The sequence below is a fragment of the Callorhinchus milii genome, unplaced genomic scaffold (assembly GCF_018977255.1).
Source record: "Callorhinchus milii isolate IMCB2004 unplaced genomic scaffold, IMCB_Cmil_1.0 Scaffold2, whole genome shotgun sequence".
In the NCBI taxonomy this organism is placed as follows: domain Eukaryota; kingdom Metazoa; phylum Chordata; class Chondrichthyes; order Chimaeriformes; family Callorhinchidae; genus Callorhinchus; species Callorhinchus milii.
In genome coordinates, this window is record NW_024704743.1 from 125,345,645 (window position 1) to 125,365,659 (window position 20,015).

The window sequence follows — 20,015 nt, forward strand, 5'->3', positions numbered from 1 at the left end:
CAAAGCTTGTGCGTTTGGACATTCTCCTGACGTGAAAGCCGCTATACAAATGTGATTTGTTGTTGTTGTTGTTGGGGTAACTGTAACCAACTAAACCCTCAGGTGGTCAGACTGCCACTGAACCCTGTTTTATGAGCCATTCAGACAAAACAGTTTCAAAGAACTTATCCCCTCTGAGGCACTGACCGCACGACGGCGCTACATAAATGCGAGTTCCTGCTGTGGAGTCACTGTAATTCAATACAATGTTAAATTAGTGCACTCTGTAATTTTTATTAACAGTGTATTTAGGGGTTACACATCTACAGTGCCCCCCCCCCCCGAACAGTGTCCCCCCCCCGAACACAGTGCCCCCCCACCGAACACAGTGCTCCCCCCCCCGAACACAGTGCCCCCCCCCGAACACAGTGTCCCCCCCCACCAACAGTGTGCCCCCCCACCGAACAGTGTGCCCCCCCACCGAACAGTGTCCCCCCCCACCAAACACAGTGTCCCCACCGAACACAGTGCCCCCCCCCCCCCCGAACACAGTGTCCCCCCCCCGAACACAGTGCCCCCCCCCCACCCCGAACACACACACTCCCTGATCTGGAGGCACTGCTCTCACTTTGTTCAGCTGCTCGTGGATGATCTGCTTCAGCTCCGAGGCCTTCCCTGGAGCCAACGCCATGGCGGGCACTTCCCTGCAACCGCAGCCAACCCGCGTCTCCCCCCCCACTCTCCCCGGGACTCTCTCTCCCTCTCCCCGGGACTCTCCCCCCCCCACTCTCCCCGCGTCTCTCTCCCCCCTCTCCCCGGGACACTCTCTCCCTGGGACTCTCCCCCCCCTCTCCCCGGGACACTCTCTCCCTCTCTCCCCGGGACTCTCCCCCCCCCCTCTCCCCGGGTCTCTCCCCCCCCTCTCTCCCCGGGACTCTCTCTCCCTCTCCCCCCGGGTCTCTCTCTCCCTCTCTCCCCGGGACACTCCCCCCCCCTCTCCCCGGGTCTCTCTCTCTCTCTCTCCCCGGGACACTCCCCCCCCCTCTCCCCGGGTCTCTCTCTCTCTCCCCGGGTCTCTCTCTCCCCGGGACTCTCTCTCCCCCTCTCCCCGGGACACTCTCTCCCTCTCTCCCCGGGTCTCTCTCTCCCTCTCTCCCCGGGTCTCTCTCTCCCCCTCTCTCCGGGACTCTCTCTCCCCCTCTCCCCGGGACACTCTCTCCTTCTCTCCCCGGGTCTCTCCCCCCCCTCTCCCCGGGACACTCTCTCCCTCTCTCCCCGGGTCTCTCTCTCCCCCTCTCCCCGGGACACTCTCTCCCCCTCTCCCCGGGTCTCTCTCTCCCTCTCTCCCCGGGACTCTCTCTCCCTCTCTCCCCGGGTCTCTCTCTCCCCCTCTCCCCGGGACACTCTCTCTCTCTCTCCCCGGGTCTCTCTCTCCCTCTCCCCGGGTCTCTCTCTCCCTCTCCCCGGGTCTCTCTCTCCCTCTCCCCGGGTCTCTCTCTCCCCCTCTCCCCGGGACACTCTCTCCTTCTCTCCCCGGGTCTCTCCCCCCCCCTCTCCCCGGGACACTCTCTCCCTCTCTCCCCGGGTCTCTCTCTCCCCCTCTCCCCGGGACACTCTCTCCCCCTCTCCCCGGGTCTCTCTCTCCCTCTCTCCCCGGGACTCTCTCTCCCTCTCTCCCCGGGTCTCTCTCTCCCCCTCTCCCCGGGACACTCTCTCTCTCTCTCCCCGGGTCTCTCTCTCCCCCTCTCCCCGGGTCTCTCTCTCCCCCTCTCCCCGGGACACTCTCTCCCCCTCTCCCCGGGTCTCTCTCTCCCTCTCTCCCCGGGTCTCTCTCTCCCTCTCTCCCCGGGACTCTCTCTCCCTCTCTCCCCGGGACACTCTCTCCCCCTCTCCCCGGGTCTCTCTCTCCCTCTCTCCCCGGGTCTCTCTCTCCCTCTCTCCCCGGGTCTCTCCCCCTCTCCCCGGGTCTCTCCCTCTCTCTCCCCGGGTCTCGGTCTCTCCCCCTCTCCCCGGGTCTCTCCCCCTCTCCCCGGGTCTCTCCCCCCCTCTCCCCGGGTCTCTCCCCCTCTCTCCGGGTCCACCTCCCGGAGCCTCTGACGCTGAGACCCTGTGACGAGTCTCGTTTCCCCGGTAACGACCTCTCAAGACCCCATTTGAAAACTTTTGGCGCCAAAACCCAGCGGGAAGCTGCCCGCTTCATCCGCCTGATTCAATAACCCCCCAAATCCCAACCCCCAACCCGCCCCAAGGACTTTGTTTTTATCCAATTTTTGAACAAATATTTCCTCCTGATTAGACATTTTATCTAAAAATGACAGTCAACAACAAATAGTATTTACAGTATATAGCGCCCTTCACGCGCCCCCACAGCGCTTTCACTTTACAGAATATCCTGTGAAGCGCTTTGAGATAAAACGACGTGATAAGGAGTTATATCAAATGCCAGAATTATTATTATTATTGACACAGGCGCTACATGTCGCCCTCGGTGACGTGAATGTTGTGCGCCAAACGGAGCGGAAGCCCCGCCCCTGGCAATGTGCGACACGACAGGAGCCAAAATGGAGGCGGTGTTCATTCGCGCGGCGGCCGCTCCGTGTGTGGACTTTAAAGGCTTCACTTTGGTGCTGGTGCGTCCCGAGGCCGCGCGCGGGAGCGGAGCTGTAAATACCGCTATTGTTTATTGTCGTTTCTAATAATAATCTTCGGTTTGATACAGCGCCTCATGACGTCATCGAGACGTCGCAAAGCGCTTTCCAGGAGACGTGTAGAGTGTAGTGACTGTGTTTGTCGCTAATTAACGACCACTGCAGTTTTGGGGCATTGGGCTCTGGTGCCGGTACTCACCTCAGCCTCAGCCCACAGTCTCCACACCTCAGCCCCCGGTCTCCACACCTCAGCCCCCGGTCTCCTCCTCAGCCCCCGGTCTCCTCCTCAGCCCCCGGTCTCCTCCTCAGCCCCCGGTCTCCACACCTCAGCCCCCGGTCTCCTCCTCAGCCCCCGGTCTCCTCCTCAGCCCCCGGTCTCTCCTCCTCAGCCCCCGGTCTCCTCCTCAGCCCCGGTCTCCACACCTCAGCCCCCGGTCTCCGCCTCAGCCCCCGGTCTCCACACCTCAGTCCCCGGTCTCCTCCTCAGCCCCCGGTCTCCACACCTCAGCCCCCGGTCTCCACCTCAGCCCCCGGTCTCCACACCTCAGCCCCCGGTCTCCACACCTCAGCCCCCGGTCTCCTCCTCAGCCCACAGTCTCCACATTTGAGCCATCAGTAGGAACTCAGTTGTTAGTCAATTGACAGATCGCTTTTCTGGGGGTAATAATTCCTTCATAATAATAATAAATTGCTCACTCAATCCACGACTGTTTGTGGGACGCTGCTGTGCACAATTGGCTGTCACATTTTGCCCACAAAATATACAGTCAATACACTTTACAGTATATTCTGTGAAGCGTTTTGAGACGTCTCAAAGACGTGATAAGGCGCTGTATCAAATGCCAGGATTATTATAGTAAAGAGAGCTTTATAAGCTGCTTATAGCTTTACTGAGGTGTATGGGATTTAATATTACACAATGTTTAAGTGGTTTAATATTGAGTTTATTTTCCAGCCGGCAGTGTCTGTGGGGAACGTGGGTCAGTTGGCAGTGGATCTGATTGTGTCCACTCTCGCTCTGCCGGCCGTTGGGTATATCCACACAGATTGCCTTGTTCCAGTGGCAGGAAACAACCCGTACGCAACAACTGCAGAGAATTCAGCAGATCTGTGCACCAGCTCACAGGGTGAGTGGGGAGTTTGTCATTGTTGGGTGTCTTTAGCGATATAGGAAAAGATAAAGAGAAGATTATTTGTCAATAATTAGTTCAGTGAAGAATTTAATACATATACAGTAAACTCCTGGTAACTCGACCCTGGCTTAACGTGTCACTCCCACTTAAGTCATCGTGCTGTTAATATCCCGGCCGTTTTTATTTGCACATTTATACACTTGTCTAACTTCCCATTGAGCTCTTTGCCCTTGGAGTGACAGGTTATCAGGAGTTACTGTATCTTATATGATAAATTGTAAAGAAACGTCTCCCAACTTAGATGGTGGCAGTGCATCATTCCATAGTGAGTGATGCTGTGTCTACCACTAGAGGGCATTTGAAGCCCATGTGCAATGGATACACCACTTCCTATATCTTTTCGAATACAATGTTTTAGTTAATAATAATAATACCGGCATTTGATACAGCACCTGATCACGTCTTCTTGACGTCTCAAAGCGCTTCACAGGATACACTGTAAAGTGTAGTGACTGTGTGTTTTGTGGGCGAAACGTAGTTGACAATAAAGCAGTTAAAATTGAGACTGGTGATGTGAAACACAATATCGATAGTTCCACATCATTGGATGATAATTCCAGTCTATTTTTTGGTCAGTCCGGTGTCTTGAAACACACGGAAATCTATCAGTGTGCTTACGAGTAGCCAAACCAGCCCAACTGTTATTATTATTTTCATCCAGCAATTTCTATATTGCTATAAGTGACCCAAACCCGGCTGCTCGAGCGCAGATGGCAGAAAACTGGCCTGACAGTTCATCACCAACTGTGGCTCGAGTACCTCCACAGCTACTGCCGTTCTTTGAGGCACACAAAAATGGTTTCTACTCCAACACCATCTTGGAGTCAAAAAACAATCCTAACGTCCTTTTTTCCACCACCCACTACGTCCATCAGCGCTTTCGGACGTCCTCCCAACGTGAAAAGCGCTCTATGAAAGTAATTTTGTTGTTGTTGTTGTGTCCTCCGTGGCCCCCCCTCAGGCCTCCTCAATCTTCGTATCAAATGCCAAGTGCGAGGAGGTCATGGACGTCTTTTCATCTAAAATACGTAACATCCGCCAGGCAGCCTCATCCACCTGCCCCTTGTCACCCACCACCGGCCCTCTCTGCCCCCCTCACCTTCCTCATCATCAGCTCCTACTGCGACCCCCATCCTACGTTCCTTAATCCCCATCTCTCCCTCCTCCCTCTCACCCACCATCACCTCCATGAAATCCACCACCTGCTGCCTCGACCCCCTCCCCACCAACTTACTGATCACTCAGCTCCCCCTCGTCTGCCCACTACTGGTTGACATCATCAACCAGTCCCTCTCCTCCGGATCAGTCCCTCAAAACTGCTGTCATCACCCACCTCCTCAAAAAAACCCTCCTTAGATCCCTCAAACCCCAGCCATTACCGCCCTATGTCTAACCTGCCCTTCCTCTCAAAAGCTCTAGAACGGGTTGTGGTCAACCAACTCTGCGCACACTCCTCCCACTTCCTCTTCGGACCCCTCCAGTCCGGTTTCCGCCCACAGTACAGAGACTGCACTTGTGAAAGTCACAGACGACATCCTCTCTATCTGTGACCAGGGCTCCCTCTGCCTCCTTGTCCTCCTGGACCTCTCCACCGCTTTCGACACAGTCGATCACACCATCCTCCTCCACCCCCTTTCCTCTGTCATCCACCTCAGTGGGACCGCACTCGCCCGGTTCGAGTCCTACCTCACAAACCGCCAGCAGTACATCTGCACAAACGGCTTCTCCTCCCCCTCTCACCCGGTCACCTGCGGGTACCCCAAGGATCCATCCTTAGCCCCTCCTCTTTCTGATCTATATGCTCCCTCTGGGGATGTCATCCACAGACATGGGGTACACTTCCACATGTATGCGGACGACACCCAACTCTATTTTTCCACCTCTCTTTGCGACCCCCAGTCCCCTGATGTTCTGTCAGCTGCCTGTCAGACCTCAGGGGCTGGATGAGCCCGAATTTCCTTCAGCTAAACGTTGACAAGACAGAAGCCATACTCTTTGGCTCTTGTCAACGTTTAAAATCTCACGGCTTTCACCTCCTCCAACTACCCGACCTCCCACTAAAACTCTTCGAACCCGTACACAACCCTGGCGTCAGGATCCACCCCCAATTATCCTTCCTCCCCCACATCCGGTCCCTCACCAGCACCGCTTTCTTCCACCTCCGACGCATCGCCCGTCTCCGCCAATACCTCTCTCAGAAAGCTGTTGAAACCCTGGTCCATGCCTTTGTCACCTCTCAGCTGCACTACTCCAACGCCCTCCTCGCCGGTCTCCCCTCCACTACCACCCATTAAATCCAAATCATTCAGAACTCTGCCGCCCGCATTCTCGCCCGCACCAAACCCCACTCCCCGATCCCCCCAGTCCTGGCTCTCACCCCCACCCCCAAACTCCACTCCCGATCCCCCCAGTCCTGGCCAGACTGCACCGGCTCCTGTCCCAGAGAGGATCGACTTCAAGATCCTCACCCTTGTCTTCAAGTCCCTGCTCTCCTCTGCACCCCCCCACCTCTCTGACCTCCTGTCCCCTCACAATAGTGCCGGTTGCCTTCGTTCTTCCGGGTCTGGCCTCCTCCTCGTCCCCCGAGTCCTCCTCTCCTCCATCGGCGGCCGTACCTTCAGCCCCTACCCCCCGAGGCTCTGGAACTGCCTTCCTCACTCCCTTCCCCTCGCTCCCCCCCTTCTTATTTTCAGGTCTCGGCTGAAGACCTTTCTTTTTGACCGTGCCTTTGGTCACCTCCCCCACCCTACCCCCGGCTCCTCCCCCTCCCCTTGGCTCCTCCCCTCCCATGGCTCCTCCCCTCCCATGGCTCCTCCCCCTCCCCATGGCTCCTCCCCCTCCACTGGCCCCTCCCCCTGGCTCGGCCCCGGGATCCGTTACGGTAAAGCTTTGAGTCGCCGTCCGGTGTGGAAGGCACTATATACATCCAAGTTGTTGTTGGATGTTAGTAAGTTGAAGAATGGGGGTGTTGTAAGTTGATCTGTAGCCTAAGCACAACCGGCTCATGTTTGGATTTTCTGTTTAAACCAGTTTACGCTTCAGCCGATCAGAAGCTCGCAGTGCTGCAGATTCGGTCCCCCATTGTTCAGGTAATCAACAAAAATTTTCACACGGAATAGTGTCTTGGAGCGTTAATAGTGGCAGAGCCTAATGGTGAGCTGAAGGGAGGTGATTGTAGCACGGTAGAAGAGGAAGACCTTCATTCGTGATCTTAAAGAGGCGAAGGAGGAGGCAAGGCGGAAGGATTGATGGGGAGAGTTCCAAAGCTTCAGGGTATAGTGGGTGAAAGTGCAACTGCCAATAGAGGGGACGCGGGACAAGCAGGAGGTCAGAGCCACCCGATCAGAGGCAGCGGGTGGAGGAGTGGGGTTATCGATTTCTTCAACTAGCAGTTTCAGAGCTATTATGCTGAGGTTTCGCCTCACCTGGGAATTGAACCTGGTTCCTCTTGCTTGTGAGGTAAATGCTGTAATCACTACGTAGAGAATTGCAGGCTTAACATAACATAACATGGAGGAGCAGGAGAAGGCCGTTCAGCCCTTCGAGCCTTCCCCGCCATTCAATCATGGCTGATCTTCTAATCTAACTCCAGTTGATAATCTGACCCTGCCTTACCCCCAAACCCCACCCACCCCAGCCAGCCTGCCCCTCCCCCCCCAGCCTCCCCTCCCCCGCCTTATCTCCATATCCCTTAATCCCTTTTGCAATAAGAAATATATATATCTCAGTCTTGAATATGTTCAAGGATTGAGCATCAACAGCCCTTTGGGGTAGTGAGTTCCACACATTCACTGCCCTTTGAATGAAGAAGTTCTTCCTCAACTCAGTGCGAAAGGGCTGTCCTCTGATTTTAAGGTTGTGACCCCTGGTTTTAGTTTCTCCAACCAGGGGACAATCTCCCACTATCTACTCTTATCATGGCCTTTGATGATATTATACAGCGTCCTGTAGCTCAGTGGTTAGAGCACTCGCTTTGCAAGTGAGAGACCTGAGTTCCATTCCAGGCAGAGGGTGAAACCTTGGGCAAGTTTCCTTACTCCACACAGAGCCTAATAATAATCCCTCCAAAAAAAAAAACAATAATAAATTGGTCATTTTCAATCTACGACTGTTTGTGGGACATTGCTGTGCGCAATTGGCTGCCGCGTTCGCCCACAAATATACAGTCAATTCAATTTACAGTGTGTTCTGTGAAGCGCTTTGGGACGTCCTCCCGACGTGAAAAGCACTATTCAAATGCAAGGATTATTATTATTATTATTATTATGGGTTTCTATAAGATCCCCTCTAATTCTTCTATATTCCAGAGAATATAGGCCCAAATTGGTCAGCCTATCCTCGTAACTCATCCCCTTCATCCCTGGTACTAACCTAGTAAATCTACACTGCACCCCCTCCAAGGCAAGTACATCCTTCCTTAAATGAGGAGACCAAAACTGGACGCAGTATTCCAGGTGTGGTCTCACAGGGCCCTATACAGTTGCAGTAAGACTTCCCTACTCTTATACTCTAATTTTTTCATAATGAATGCTAATATACTGTTCGCCTTCCTAATTGCTGCTGCACCTGCAGACTAACTTTCTGTGATTGTGTACAAGGACACCCAAGTCCCTCTGGACGCTGACACATTCCAATCTCTCCCCTTCTAAAAAAGGCCTCCACCCCCCTTCCGCAGGGTGAAGCTTTGCTGAGATCCTGATGGTAGCACAGTGTGGCACGCTAACTTGATCCTCTGTTGTTCCCATTCCTGTCTCAGGGCAAAGCCTGCTCCTTTCGACACAAGCTGATCTCATGGATTAAAGAGAGTGGCTTCAGCAAAGTCGTGTTACTGTCCAGCAGCCACGCCTACCAGCGTATCGACAAGCAGCTCGTGGGGTATGTTCACATTCCGTGTGGGAGGGCTGGTGGAGGGGGGAAGGCAGGGGTAGAAGGAGGGACGGGGTAGGAGGGGAGGAGGAGGGAGGGAGGAAGAGAGGAGGGGGAAGTTGTATAATTGAGCCGTCTCAACGACTTGATAAGGTGCTATATCAAATGCAAAGATTATTATTATTATCGAATGAGTAACCCAGTGGCTGGTAAATAAATCATGTGGCTTAGTGCAGTTGGAAAACCAAGACAGTGGCTCATTTTTTTCTTCAGTGAGGGGAAGTTTATAAACTGTGATTCCTGTAGCTCAGTGGTTAGAGCCCTCGCCTCGCAAGCGAGAGACTGGATTCGATTCCCGGGGAGACGAAAAGTTAGGCAAGGTTCGTTACTCCACACACGTCTGTTTACCTAGCAGTAAGTAAGAACCCGGTTGTTAGTCAATTGGTCGATCACTTTCCTTTCAAAAAAAATTTGGTCACTCAATCCATGACTGTTTGTGGGACGCTGCTGTGCGCAATTGGCTGCCGCGTTTCACCCACAAAATACCCAGTCTACCCACTTTACGGAATATCGTTTGAAGCATTTTGAGATGTTTCATTGACGTGATAAGGTACGGTATTAAATGAGAGTATTATGTTATTATAAAGACATTGTGGTATTTGGTAAGAAGTGCTTGTGAAGGTGAATGCTGCTGTTACAGTTCCCTGCTGAGGTTCGTGGCCACACCAGCCCTGCAGAGCCTGGTGGGGGAGGAGATTCAGGCCCTGAACTGGACAGAGCTGGAGAGGGTGTCAGCCTTCCCTGGGATCAGCGAGGCAGAGAATGAGGTCTCCATCCCCGGAGGCGGCATCACCACATCACTGTATAAGGACAGGTCAGTGCTCTGCTTACAACCTGCATTTACACAGCGCACTTCATGTGGGGCAGCGTCTCGGAGCGCTTCACAGTGGCCGAGCTGGGTGGGAGGTGACCTTAACACAGAAGAAGAGAAAGGTCTTCATGCATGATCTATAAGGGGGGGCAAAGCGGAGGGAGCTCCAAAGCTTTGGGGCGCAGTGGCTGAAAGTGTGGCCGCAGATAGTGGAGCGGAGGGGATGAGCAGGAGGCCAGAACAGGCTGAGAGAAGATTAGTCCCCAACGCAGCAGAGGAAGAACGGGAGCTGCAAACAGCACTGGGCGTGAGCAGTTGCGAGCCGTGTCTCTGACTTGCTGTGACCTGGTGTCTGTGACAGCTCCACCATTGTTAAGCGCTCTGAGACGCTACTCTGCATGGAGGGCTATATAAGTGCACGTTGATGTTGTCACCTGTGGCCTGATGTCTGTGACCTGTGACCTGGTTCTCACCTGGTGGCTCCGTCTCCACGATCTTCAATCAGTGGACGCTGCAGCCAGCACTGGGGCCTGTACCGTGCTCCATTCTCTGATCTCATCACCTCCTGTGCTCCACCTAATGTTTCCTTTGTCTTTCTCTCCCACCCACTTCTCTGTCCTTATAATTTACTCCCTTCCAACATCCCGCAGTTCTGAAGAAATGTCATCAACCGGAAGCATTAATTCACTTTCCTTTCTCCATAGATGCTGCCTGACCTATTGAGTGTTCCCAGCGACTTCTGTTTCTGTTACAGATTTCCAGCATCTGGTGTATTTTGCTCTGGTGGCTTTACCTTGGCTCAGCCGTTTAGCTCAGTCTGTTAGCTGTGACTGGGCAGCATTGAGATCTCCGCCCCCCCCCCCCCCCCCGTCTGTACTGTAAAGCACATCGAGATGTTTAAGGCAGAAGCTTCTCTTGAAACCCAAGTTCTTTTTTCACTTGCGTTTTCTAATCAAAATATACAGTAAATTCACTTTACAGTATATCCTGTGAAACCTTACAATCATCTCAATGACGTGGAAGGCTCTGTATCAAATACAAGAATTATTATAAGACCCATCTCAAGACCCTCCTTTTCGACCGCGCCTTCGGTCATCCTCCTACCCCCGCCCGCCCTGCCCTGCACCCTTCCTGATCCCAACCACCAGCTTGGGTTAAAATCACTGACTGTCCAGTGCCTTGGGATGTCCTGACGTGAACAACGCTGTATAAATGTCAATTGTTGTTGTCTGTTAGCTGGTAGTTTGGAGGATCATGGCCAGCAGGTGGTACACTTCTGTGTGCGCCTTGTGCTGAGCGCAAGCCGTATCACCTTAATCCAGAGGGCTGTGTGCAAGCGATGCTATGTGAGGTTCTATAGGTAACTGCGCTGATCTTGTTCCCTGTCTATAGCTGTGCAGAGGGAATCCCACTGGCTGTGCTGCTGATATTCTGCTCCGAAGGCGACAATATCCCTGACGCGTTCTGTCTTCTCAACTTCCTCAACGAATGGCTGCAGTTAACAGGGAAACTAGTGAGTCAGGTCTGTCCTCTTCAGTCACTTTTTTATTACTAAACCCCGTCCCCCCATCACCCCAGCCCTCGCCAGGCCCCACTGACTCCCTACCACACACACTAAACCCCATACCCCATCACCCCAGCCCTCGCCAGGGCCCACTGGCTCCCTATCGCAGAACATATTGATTTCTCTCACTCGTCTCCAAATCCCTTCATGCCGGCACCTCCTACCTCTCTGACCTGCTCACACTCCAACCCACAACCTGTTGTATCTACTTGACCGGCTCTGGACTTCATGTTCCTTGTGCCCTCCATTCCACCATTGATGGCTACGCTTTTAGCCACTTCCTTCCCCATCTTCAGGTCGCACTAGAAGACCTGGCTATTCGATTGTGCCTACGGTTACCTCCCCCTCCCCCCAGCTAAACGTTGTGCTCCGTCACTGTCAAGTGCTCTGAGACACTACCCTGCACAAGGGGAGCTATATAAATGCAAGTTGTTGTTTGCAGAGTTTGTTTGCTGTGGATTTGAAGTATTATATTAAAAGCTGTTATTCTGCAGCAGCTGCGGTAAATTATGTGGAGTCCTGTAGCTCAGTGGTTAGAGCACTCGCTTTGCAAGCGAGAGACCTGAGTTAGATTTCCAGCAGGGCAAAACCTTGGGCAAGTTTCCTTACTCCACACAGAGCTGAATAATAATCCTCCAAAACAAAACAATAATAAATTGATCATTTTCAACCCATGGCTGTTTGTGGGACACTGCTGTGTGTAATTGGCTGCCGCGTTCGCTCACAAATATACAGTCAATTCACTTTACAGTGTATTCTGTGAAACGCTTTGAGACGTCGAGAAAACGTGAAAAGCGCTATATCAAATGCAATGATTATTATTATTATGGTTCTAAGAGTATAATTATATATACTATATACTATATACTAATATATATCCCTGCATGTTCTATCAAACACCTCTAATCCCTTTCTCCACAACTCCACACGCCTCTGTTTACCAGCAGATAGTTGATCATGTCCCAGGCCGGCATTTAAAAGCTGCCACTGTACAGGGTGTTCACAAAGTCCTGTTACCCCCATGTTTCCCCCTACAGTGACCAACTGACCAACAACTGACACATGTGGAAGAATGTAGATAATCAGAAGATAATCAAATAGAATATAGAAAGTACAGAGTAGAACTGAAAAAGGAAATAAGAGAGGAAAAGAGAATGTATGATAAAAAATTAGCAGGTAACATAATAGGGAACCCTAAGGTATGTTATAAGCATATAAAGAATAAAAGGTTAGTTAAAGGTCGGTTGGGTCCAATTAGGGACCAAAAAGGAAATCTTGTGGAGGCTGACAAACTGAATGAGTACTTTGCATCTGTCTTCACAAAAGAAAAAAATGGGTTAAAATAAAGGACAGTCAACACGGATTTCTTAAAGGCAAATTGTGTCTAACAAACCTGATAGTTTTTTGATGAAATAACAGAGCGGGTGGATGAAGGTAGTGCAGGTGATGTAGTTTATATGGATTTTCAAAAGGCATTTGATAAAGTGCCACATAAGAGACTTGTAAATAAAATAGCAGCCCCGGTATTAAAAGGACAGTGAAAGCAGATACAGAACTGTCTGAGAGACAGAAAGCAGAGAGTGGTGATGAACGGTTATATTTCTGACTGGAGGGAAGTGTGCAGTGGTGTCCCCCCGGGGGTCAGTATGGTGGCCACTGCTATTTTTTATCTGTATAAATGACCTGGACTTGGGTATATGGAGCACAATTTGCAAAAATTTGCAGAAATACTAAGTTAGGAAAAGTAGTAAACAATGAGGAGGATAGTAACCGACTGCAAGAGGATAGAGACAGACTGGTAACACGGGCAGACACGTGGCAGATGGAGTTTAATATGGAGAAATGTGAAGTGATGCATTTTGAGAGGAAGAATGAGGAGAGGCAATATAAGCTGATGGTACAGTCTTAATGGGGGTGAAGGGACAGAGAGACCTGGGGGTCATATAGTAAATCTCTGAAGGTGGCCGGACAGGCAGATACAGCTGTTAAAGAGCATCCGGGATACTCGGCTTTATAAATAGGGCATAGAATACACAAGTCAGGAAGTTATGATGAACCTTTATATAAAACACTGGTGAGGCCTCAGCGAGAGACTGTGTTCAGTTCTGGGCCCCACACTGTAGGAAGGATGTCAAGGCATTGGAGAGGGTGCAAAGGAGATTGACCAGAATGGTACCAGGAATGAGGGACCTCAGTTATCAGGAGGGGTGAGAGAAGCTCGGATTATTCTCCTCGGAGCAGAGAAGGTTAAGAGGAGACTTAATAGAAGTTTTCAGAATTATGAGGGGAATCGATAGGGTGAACGAGGAGAAACTATTCCCACTGGCGGTGGGTCGGTAACTCGAGGACACCCATTTAAAATAGCTGTTAAAAGAAACGGAGGGGAGGAGAGGGGAAATGTGTTCACACAGCGAGTTGTTGGGGTCTGGAATGCATTGCCTGAAAGGCCGGTGGGAACCGATTCCATAACAACTTTTAAGAGAGATGTATATACTTATCTATGGAGGACAAGTTTGTAGAGCTATGGAGAGAGAGTGGGGTTGATCAGGGCTATGGGGAGAGAGCAGGGGGAGTGGGGTTGATTTGGAAGCGCTTTTCAAAGAACCGGCACAGACATGATGGGCTGAATGGCCTCCTTTGATGTATAATTCTATGATTCTAACGATGATAATTGTATGTAGAAGTTACTTAATTGTATTTAGTCCAAGTGTTTAACTGTGTTTAGATGTCCAGGGGATGGGTGTGAGTGAGTGTGGTGAGTGTGTTAGTGTGTGTGTCAGTGAGTATGTATGAGTGAGTGTGTGTGATTGAGTGTCTGTGATTGAGTATGTGTGTCCATGTACGTGAGTTTGTGCATACGTGAGTGTGTACGTGAGTGAGTGTGTGTCAATGAGTGAGTGTGAGTAAGTGAGTTAGTGTGTGCGAGTGATTGAGTGTGTAAGTGTTTGAGTGAGTGATTGAGTGTGTGAGTGATTGAGTGTGTGAGTGTGCGAGGGAGCAAGGCCAAATGTATCTGTAATGGCTTGTCTCAGTTCCTCTGTAAGCTGAAATTATTGTTTTGTAAGGTGGGGGGGGGGGTAACATGACTTTGTGAACAGTCTGCAGATGGAGCCTAACCGGGATTGACGTTTGGATGATTGTCTCCTCAGGGGAGCTCAGCCCTGGCTCAGTGGAAAGTTCCGAGCTCCTGGAGATTGCTGTTTGGCAGTGGTATCCCCCCAGCCCTCTTCTGACCCAGCCACCCTCATGATCTTATCCAATCAAAGGTACAGGCACGACAGCTCGATGCAAATGAACAATTCAACCTCACTAAGTGCCTCTGGGCGACCACATTGGGCTGACGTGGAATCTCCTCTCACATCTACAAGATCAGACACTGGCAAATTCTGCCTCTTGTTGTCTTTCAATAAGAAGTTATTTATTCCCTGGTTCATTGGGTTGATGAAGGAGAGGCTTGGCTGAACTGTGACTTGTAGCCTCATCTGTCAGGGAGTGCATTGGAGGCACTTTGAAGGTAACCTTGAAATGCTGTGTGTGTGTGAAATGGAAGGTTCTGAAAGTGTTAGTGAGAATCCTGGATGAATGCCACATGTGCTTAAAATAAATTTTCAGCTCTTAAAGGATGTATGGGGTTGCGATGGAGCAAATGGGACACCTTTCCTACAGAGGATGGTGAACAGTGACACACACAAAGAGAGAAACACACAGATACAGAAAGAGACACACACAGATACAGAGAAACTCACAGATACAGAGAGAGAGACACACATATACAGAGAGACACACACACAGATACTGAGAGACACACACAGATACAGAGACACACACACAGATACAGAGAGGGACACACACATATACAGACACATACACAGATACAGAGAGCAACACACAGATACAGAGAGCAACACACAGATACAAAGAGACACACACAAATACAGAGAGACACACACAAATACAGATACACACACAGATACAGAAAAACACACACAGATACAAAAACACAGACAGATACAGAGACACACACAGATACAAAGAGACACACACATATACAGTGAGGGACACACAGATACAGACACATACGCAGATACAGAGAGCAACACACAGATACAGAGAGACACACAGATACAAAGAGACACACACAAATACAGAGACACACACAGATACAGAGAGATACACAGATACAGAAAAACACACAGATACAAAAACACAGACAGATACAGAGACACACACACACAGATACAGAGACACACATATATCCAGAGAGACACACAGATACAGAGAAACATACACAGAGAAACTTTCACACAAAGAGTGAAAAACCCATACACATAGACACACACAGATACAGAGAGACACACACACATAACACAGAGAGACACACAGGCAAAGAGAAACACACACACTCACCCACAGACTGACTGACTGACTGACTGACTGGATTGAGGGGTGACCTTTACAGGTGATACTTAACACTTGGACAAATGGACACTGGTGGACTCAGGGCGTAGAGAAATGGTGTTGGTTTTTATGCAGTGAATGGCTGGGTTCCTGATGCTTAAGCCCTCTGAGACGCTACCCTGTGTGGTGGGCGCTATATAAGTGCAAGTTGTTGAGCTGTGCCACTGAGCGAGTCGGTGTCTCGGGAGAAGGGAAGACCATCACTACATAGAATTCCACAAATAGGCCATACGACCGTTAAGTTTGCAAAGTCATTTTCCTTCACATGAGCCACACTCTCCCACTCAAATCCCACTCTCCTGCTACTGCCCCCTCCCTCGTCTCCTTCAAGGCCCATTTCAAGACTGCTATTTGTTCGTGCTTTTGCCCCTTTCCCGGAAACTGTCCGGCTTAACAGGCTTCCTCTGTATATAGATACACACACACACACACGTGTGTGTAACACAGTCACGCCTTTTTCAAAGGATATGAAAAATAAAAGCAAGAAAATCAGTTATTTCAACTGTTTTTAATGGTTTTGTGCTATGGCCTGACCATAGTTAAGTACAAGCATAACATAGTTTTGACCACAACAGCACTGAGAAACAACTTGTGTAAAGTATTGCAATACCAGACCTGAGGTCTAAAAACTAGAACATCACCATTGTCTTGTTAAAAAGATGCAAATACACAACAGTTTAATTTTTTTTTAGATAACTGGCTGTTACCATGGAAACAAGCAAATATTGAATTTTTAAAAAAAATTCCATGAAAGCAAATGTTGAAGTTTAGGTCACATGAACGTGTATCAATTGTACGACGGCTTTATTGAAGTTAACATTTCCTACAGCACCACCTGGTGATAACAGAACTTGAAAGGCAAAGAACATTCGACAATTTCCGATGGTGCTGCACACAATCTTTTTGTTGGAAACTAAAATAAACTCTTGTTGGATGTATGTACAATGGTCTGACGGCTACAGTAAATAACCAAAGCAAGAGATACGCAGAACGGAGAGCCGCAGTGGGGGGGGCGTTCATTTTGACTAAATCTGACCTGTACAATATCGCTAAGTAATCCTAACGTGCTCTACACTGTCTACAGTATCAAGTAAGGTACTTGATTTGACAATTAAACAATTCTAAACATCCCTGTGAAAACACAGTTGTAATTTCTTAAATCATAGAACAGTGTGTTTATTGTGATTGTCTGTGTGTTGTGACGAGGACGAGGTGGCAGGGCTCCTAGTGTCATTCATTCTGACTTGTCATCTTCAGCAATAAAATCGCTGTTCTGGGAGATTCCCATTAACTTTCACACTGTATCTACTCTTATTGGAAAATGGCATAAAATAAATGTTTTCAGGTTCATGCACAGTGAAGGATCATCGTTTGGGAGAGTTATACAGAATTTGACTAAAACATTCCGCATTAAACTGATATTCTCCAAAATAATCCCTTCTCTGTCATTGTTGCTGATTGACTGCAGATGTCAAGGTGGTTTTGGACGTTCAAAATGCTTTTGCTTTAACCCGAATGATTTATTTTTAATTTCAACCGTTGCTTCAAAACTTATTTACCAAAAAACAAAATCCTGTATTTATATATTAAAAAATCTGCAGATTCTAAATCTATCCGAGGCATTTCGAAGCTTTAAACTAATCCTGATGCCAGCTGAGCAGAAAAAGAAATGGCAAATATTCTGTTGCATTTTTAAACACGTGAGTTTAGCAAAGTCACTGCAAAGTTACATTGAAAAGTGAGAATTCTGTTTAAGTACAAACCAACTGACAACAGACGGTATCTTGTCAATCACCAAGGTCGGCATTTTCAGCAACGACCTTAGCAATACAGGATAATCATCTTTAGGAAAATAAACGAAGTCCTTTTTTTATGTATTAATTTGCAAACTCGTTTACAAAAGGACAAAGCATGTGGTAGGTATTCATAAATTTCTATGCCATTGTGTTAAAATTTATGTCATTTATACATTATTATACATTATTAACAATGTCTTTTTTGTCTACCCATTGGGTAGGATTATGTGCATAATATATTCAAGTTATATACAGCACCTTACAAATAAACACAAAAAGAGACAGACAATGAAAGAAGCACCATATTTAAGTGAGGCACAACAGAGTGCAAAGGGATTCCTATATCTGCTCAATCCGGGAATGAGGCATCTTATCTGCTCACAAACTAGTAACATGCAAACAAACCTCTTCATCAAATAAAAACGAGAGATCAGTTTCTACCACAGCATAGAGAACGAGCAAACATAGAGTGAAGTCCTGTAGCTCAGTGGTTAGAGCACTCGCTTTGCAAGTGAGAGACCTGAGTTCAATTCCAGGCAGAGGGCGAAACCTTGGGCAAGTTTCCTTACTCCACACAGAGCCTAATAATAACCCTCCAAAACCAAAAACAATAATAAATTGGTCATTTTCAATCTACGACTGTTTGTGGGACATTGCTGTGCGCAAATGGCTGCCGCGTTCGCCCACAAATATACAGTCAATTCACTTTACAGTGTGTTCTGTGAAGCGCTTTGGACGTCCTCCCGACGTGAAAAGCGCTATATCAAATTCAAGGATTATTCTTTAATAATTAAAACAAAGAAACTTCTTCACCCAATAAAGGTCTTGTGATATAATACCACAAGAGGATCAGAAACTGACATAGAAATTATTGAAAGTGTTACAGCAGCAACAGCAGCAAAACAAGTTGCCTGTCAGTCACTGACACCAAACAACACAGAAAAAGGAACATTTCAGGATCAACAAGACATAGTGACTTAAGATTTGCTGTTTGTTTCACCCACAAGTCACACGGGATGTGTGTGTATATATATATATACACATATATAACCTGACCTGACTGGCAGCTCAGCACAAAATGTCCGTTTGTCAAAACTATTGTTTTTAAAAACAGTAAAAGTGCGATATTTGCCAAAACTGAAACATAAACCAGAGAGAAGAGCAGCTCTGAGCAAAGACACTGAGACACAGACACTGGGGGCTTGTGCCAAACTTGGTGCGGTTTGTAAAAGGTACATGTCTTCCCCCCCCCCCCTCCCCGCCCTCTCCTCTCCCTCCCTCCCCGGTCACTTCAGGCAAAAAACAGCTTCAACTTGGCCAAGAACAGTCGTAGTGGTAAAGAACTCAGTAAATTGAGTAAACTCTCACTGGTCACACTTTAACTAGACCGAGGCTTGAGGAAAGTCAAGTGTAAAAAGCAATTACAGTTTAAAGTATCTTCAGTTTACACTTCAAAATGATGGTCTGAAAACACAAGGAATGAGACTCAATCAAACACTCGTAAAAGGAATGCAGTGTTAACACAGATTAAGCCATAGGTAGAGACTGACTGACACAGTGACTGTTCATTCCAGTTTCTAACATGGAAACAATCAAATGAATGTATTTCAATCACATAGAAGAGGTTTTTTTTTGTTGCTTTTTGTTACGGTTGTTTCAGCGGCTTGGGACGTCCTCCCGACGTGAAAGGCGCTATACAAGTGTAAGCTGTTGTTGGGATCCTGCACATGCTGAACCTCAGTTTTACCTCCAAGTTGCTGTGGGACAGCACACAAACATTTGCCAAAGGAACGGTCAGGAAACAACGTAAACAATGTGTGTTTAGTTAAAACAAAGGATCTTACGTTATGGAATAAAAAGATGACGGATTTAAGGGAAACAAACCGGTCAGAACATATTTATAGGTAACTGCAATGTGGATCTCAAGTCCCTGTACACTGAGACTGAACTAGCTCTACATCTCACCACCTGGACTCCATGCTTTACTTGTGTGTTTCAAGTCTAGACATTCAAGTTGATTTCCTCAGACACTATAATGAATTGAATAGCGGGCTACACATTTGCAAATATCAAAGCTCTCTCTCAAGAATTGACTCAATCTTTCACCCATTTCCTGTGATAGCCTGCAGTCTGTACCCCATCCGTTTAACATGACATCACTGCATAGCAGACTAACGTTAAGCCTGTGCTGATATCCTTGAGTAGGTGAAAAGCTGAGTTACTGACTGGTCCATTCTAAACAACTGTACAATTGGAAGTAATTGAGCTTTTACATTCTACACTTTAACCAGAACCCAGTTAACCTCAAAATGGAAATTCTAAACAAATGTTCACAATCTTAAAAGTCTTTCAATGACAGTATTTTAATAATAATCCTTACATTTTATACAGCGCCTTATCCAGTCTTCGAGACGTCTCAGAATATGCTGTAAATTCTAGTGGCTGTGTATTTTGTGGGTGAATCGCGAATTGTGCACAGCAGCGTCCCACAAAGAGTTTTGGATTGAGTGACTTTTTTTTTAAAAGGGATTATTACCCCTGGAAAAGTGATCCACCAATCGACTAACCACCAGGTTCCTACTTCTGCTGGGTAAAAGAGATGTGTGGAATAAGGAAACTTGCCCAGGAATTGAACCCATG

General features: G+C 48.4%; 2 protein-coding genes across 5 annotated transcripts in view; one reads left to right on the plus strand and one right to left on the minus strand.

Moving 5' to 3' along the window:
- cep76 (centrosomal protein 76) overlaps positions 1–741 on the minus strand; it is a 39,444-nt gene extending 38,703 nt beyond the window's left edge. Inside the window, exon 1 of the mRNA XM_042331751.1 lies at positions 608–741. Coding sequence (XP_042187685.1) covers positions 608–670 — 63 coding nt within the window. The 5' untranslated portion in view covers positions 671–741. The remainder of the gene's footprint in view (positions 1–607) is intronic.
- A 1,783-nt stretch (positions 742–2,524) lies between these two features.
- psmg2 (proteasome (prosome, macropain) assembly chaperone 2) lies at positions 2,525–14,837 on the plus strand. Of its 4 annotated transcripts, none has more exons than XM_042331754.1 (7): positions 2,525–2,642; positions 3,583–3,754; positions 6,851–6,909; positions 8,577–8,695; positions 9,387–9,560; positions 10,950–11,079; positions 14,271–14,837. In XM_042331754.1, exons 1-7 carry the CDS (start codon positions 2,541–2,543, stop codon positions 14,352–14,354), a joined length of 840 nt encoding a protein of 279 aa, XP_042187688.1. In that variant the 5' UTR covers positions 2,525–2,540; the 3' UTR covers positions 14,355–14,837. The 4 variants fall into 4 exon arrangements, with proteins under 4 accessions (XP_042187688.1, XP_042187689.1, XP_007909611.2 ...); XM_042331755.1 differs by having other exon boundaries at positions 10,950–11,070; XM_007911420.2 differs by having other exon boundaries at positions 2,525–2,609.
- Positions 14,838–20,015: the final 5,178 nt, after the last annotated feature.

Excerpts from the sequence above, each read along its gene's own strand:
- psmg2 (XM_042331754.1), top strand. The coding sequence starts at position 2,541 with ATGGAGGCGGTGTTCATTCGCGCGGCGGCCGCTCCGTGTGTGGACTTT. Across the intron at positions 2,643-3,582 it reads CCGCGCGCGGGAGCGGAGCT|CCGGCAGTGTCTGTGGGGAA; the intron begins GTAAATACCGCT and ends TTTATTTTCCAG. Across the intron at positions 6,910-8,576 it reads TTCGGTCCCCCATTGTTCAG|GGCAAAGCCTGCTCCTTTCG; the intron begins GTAATCAACAAA and ends TTCCTGTCTCAG.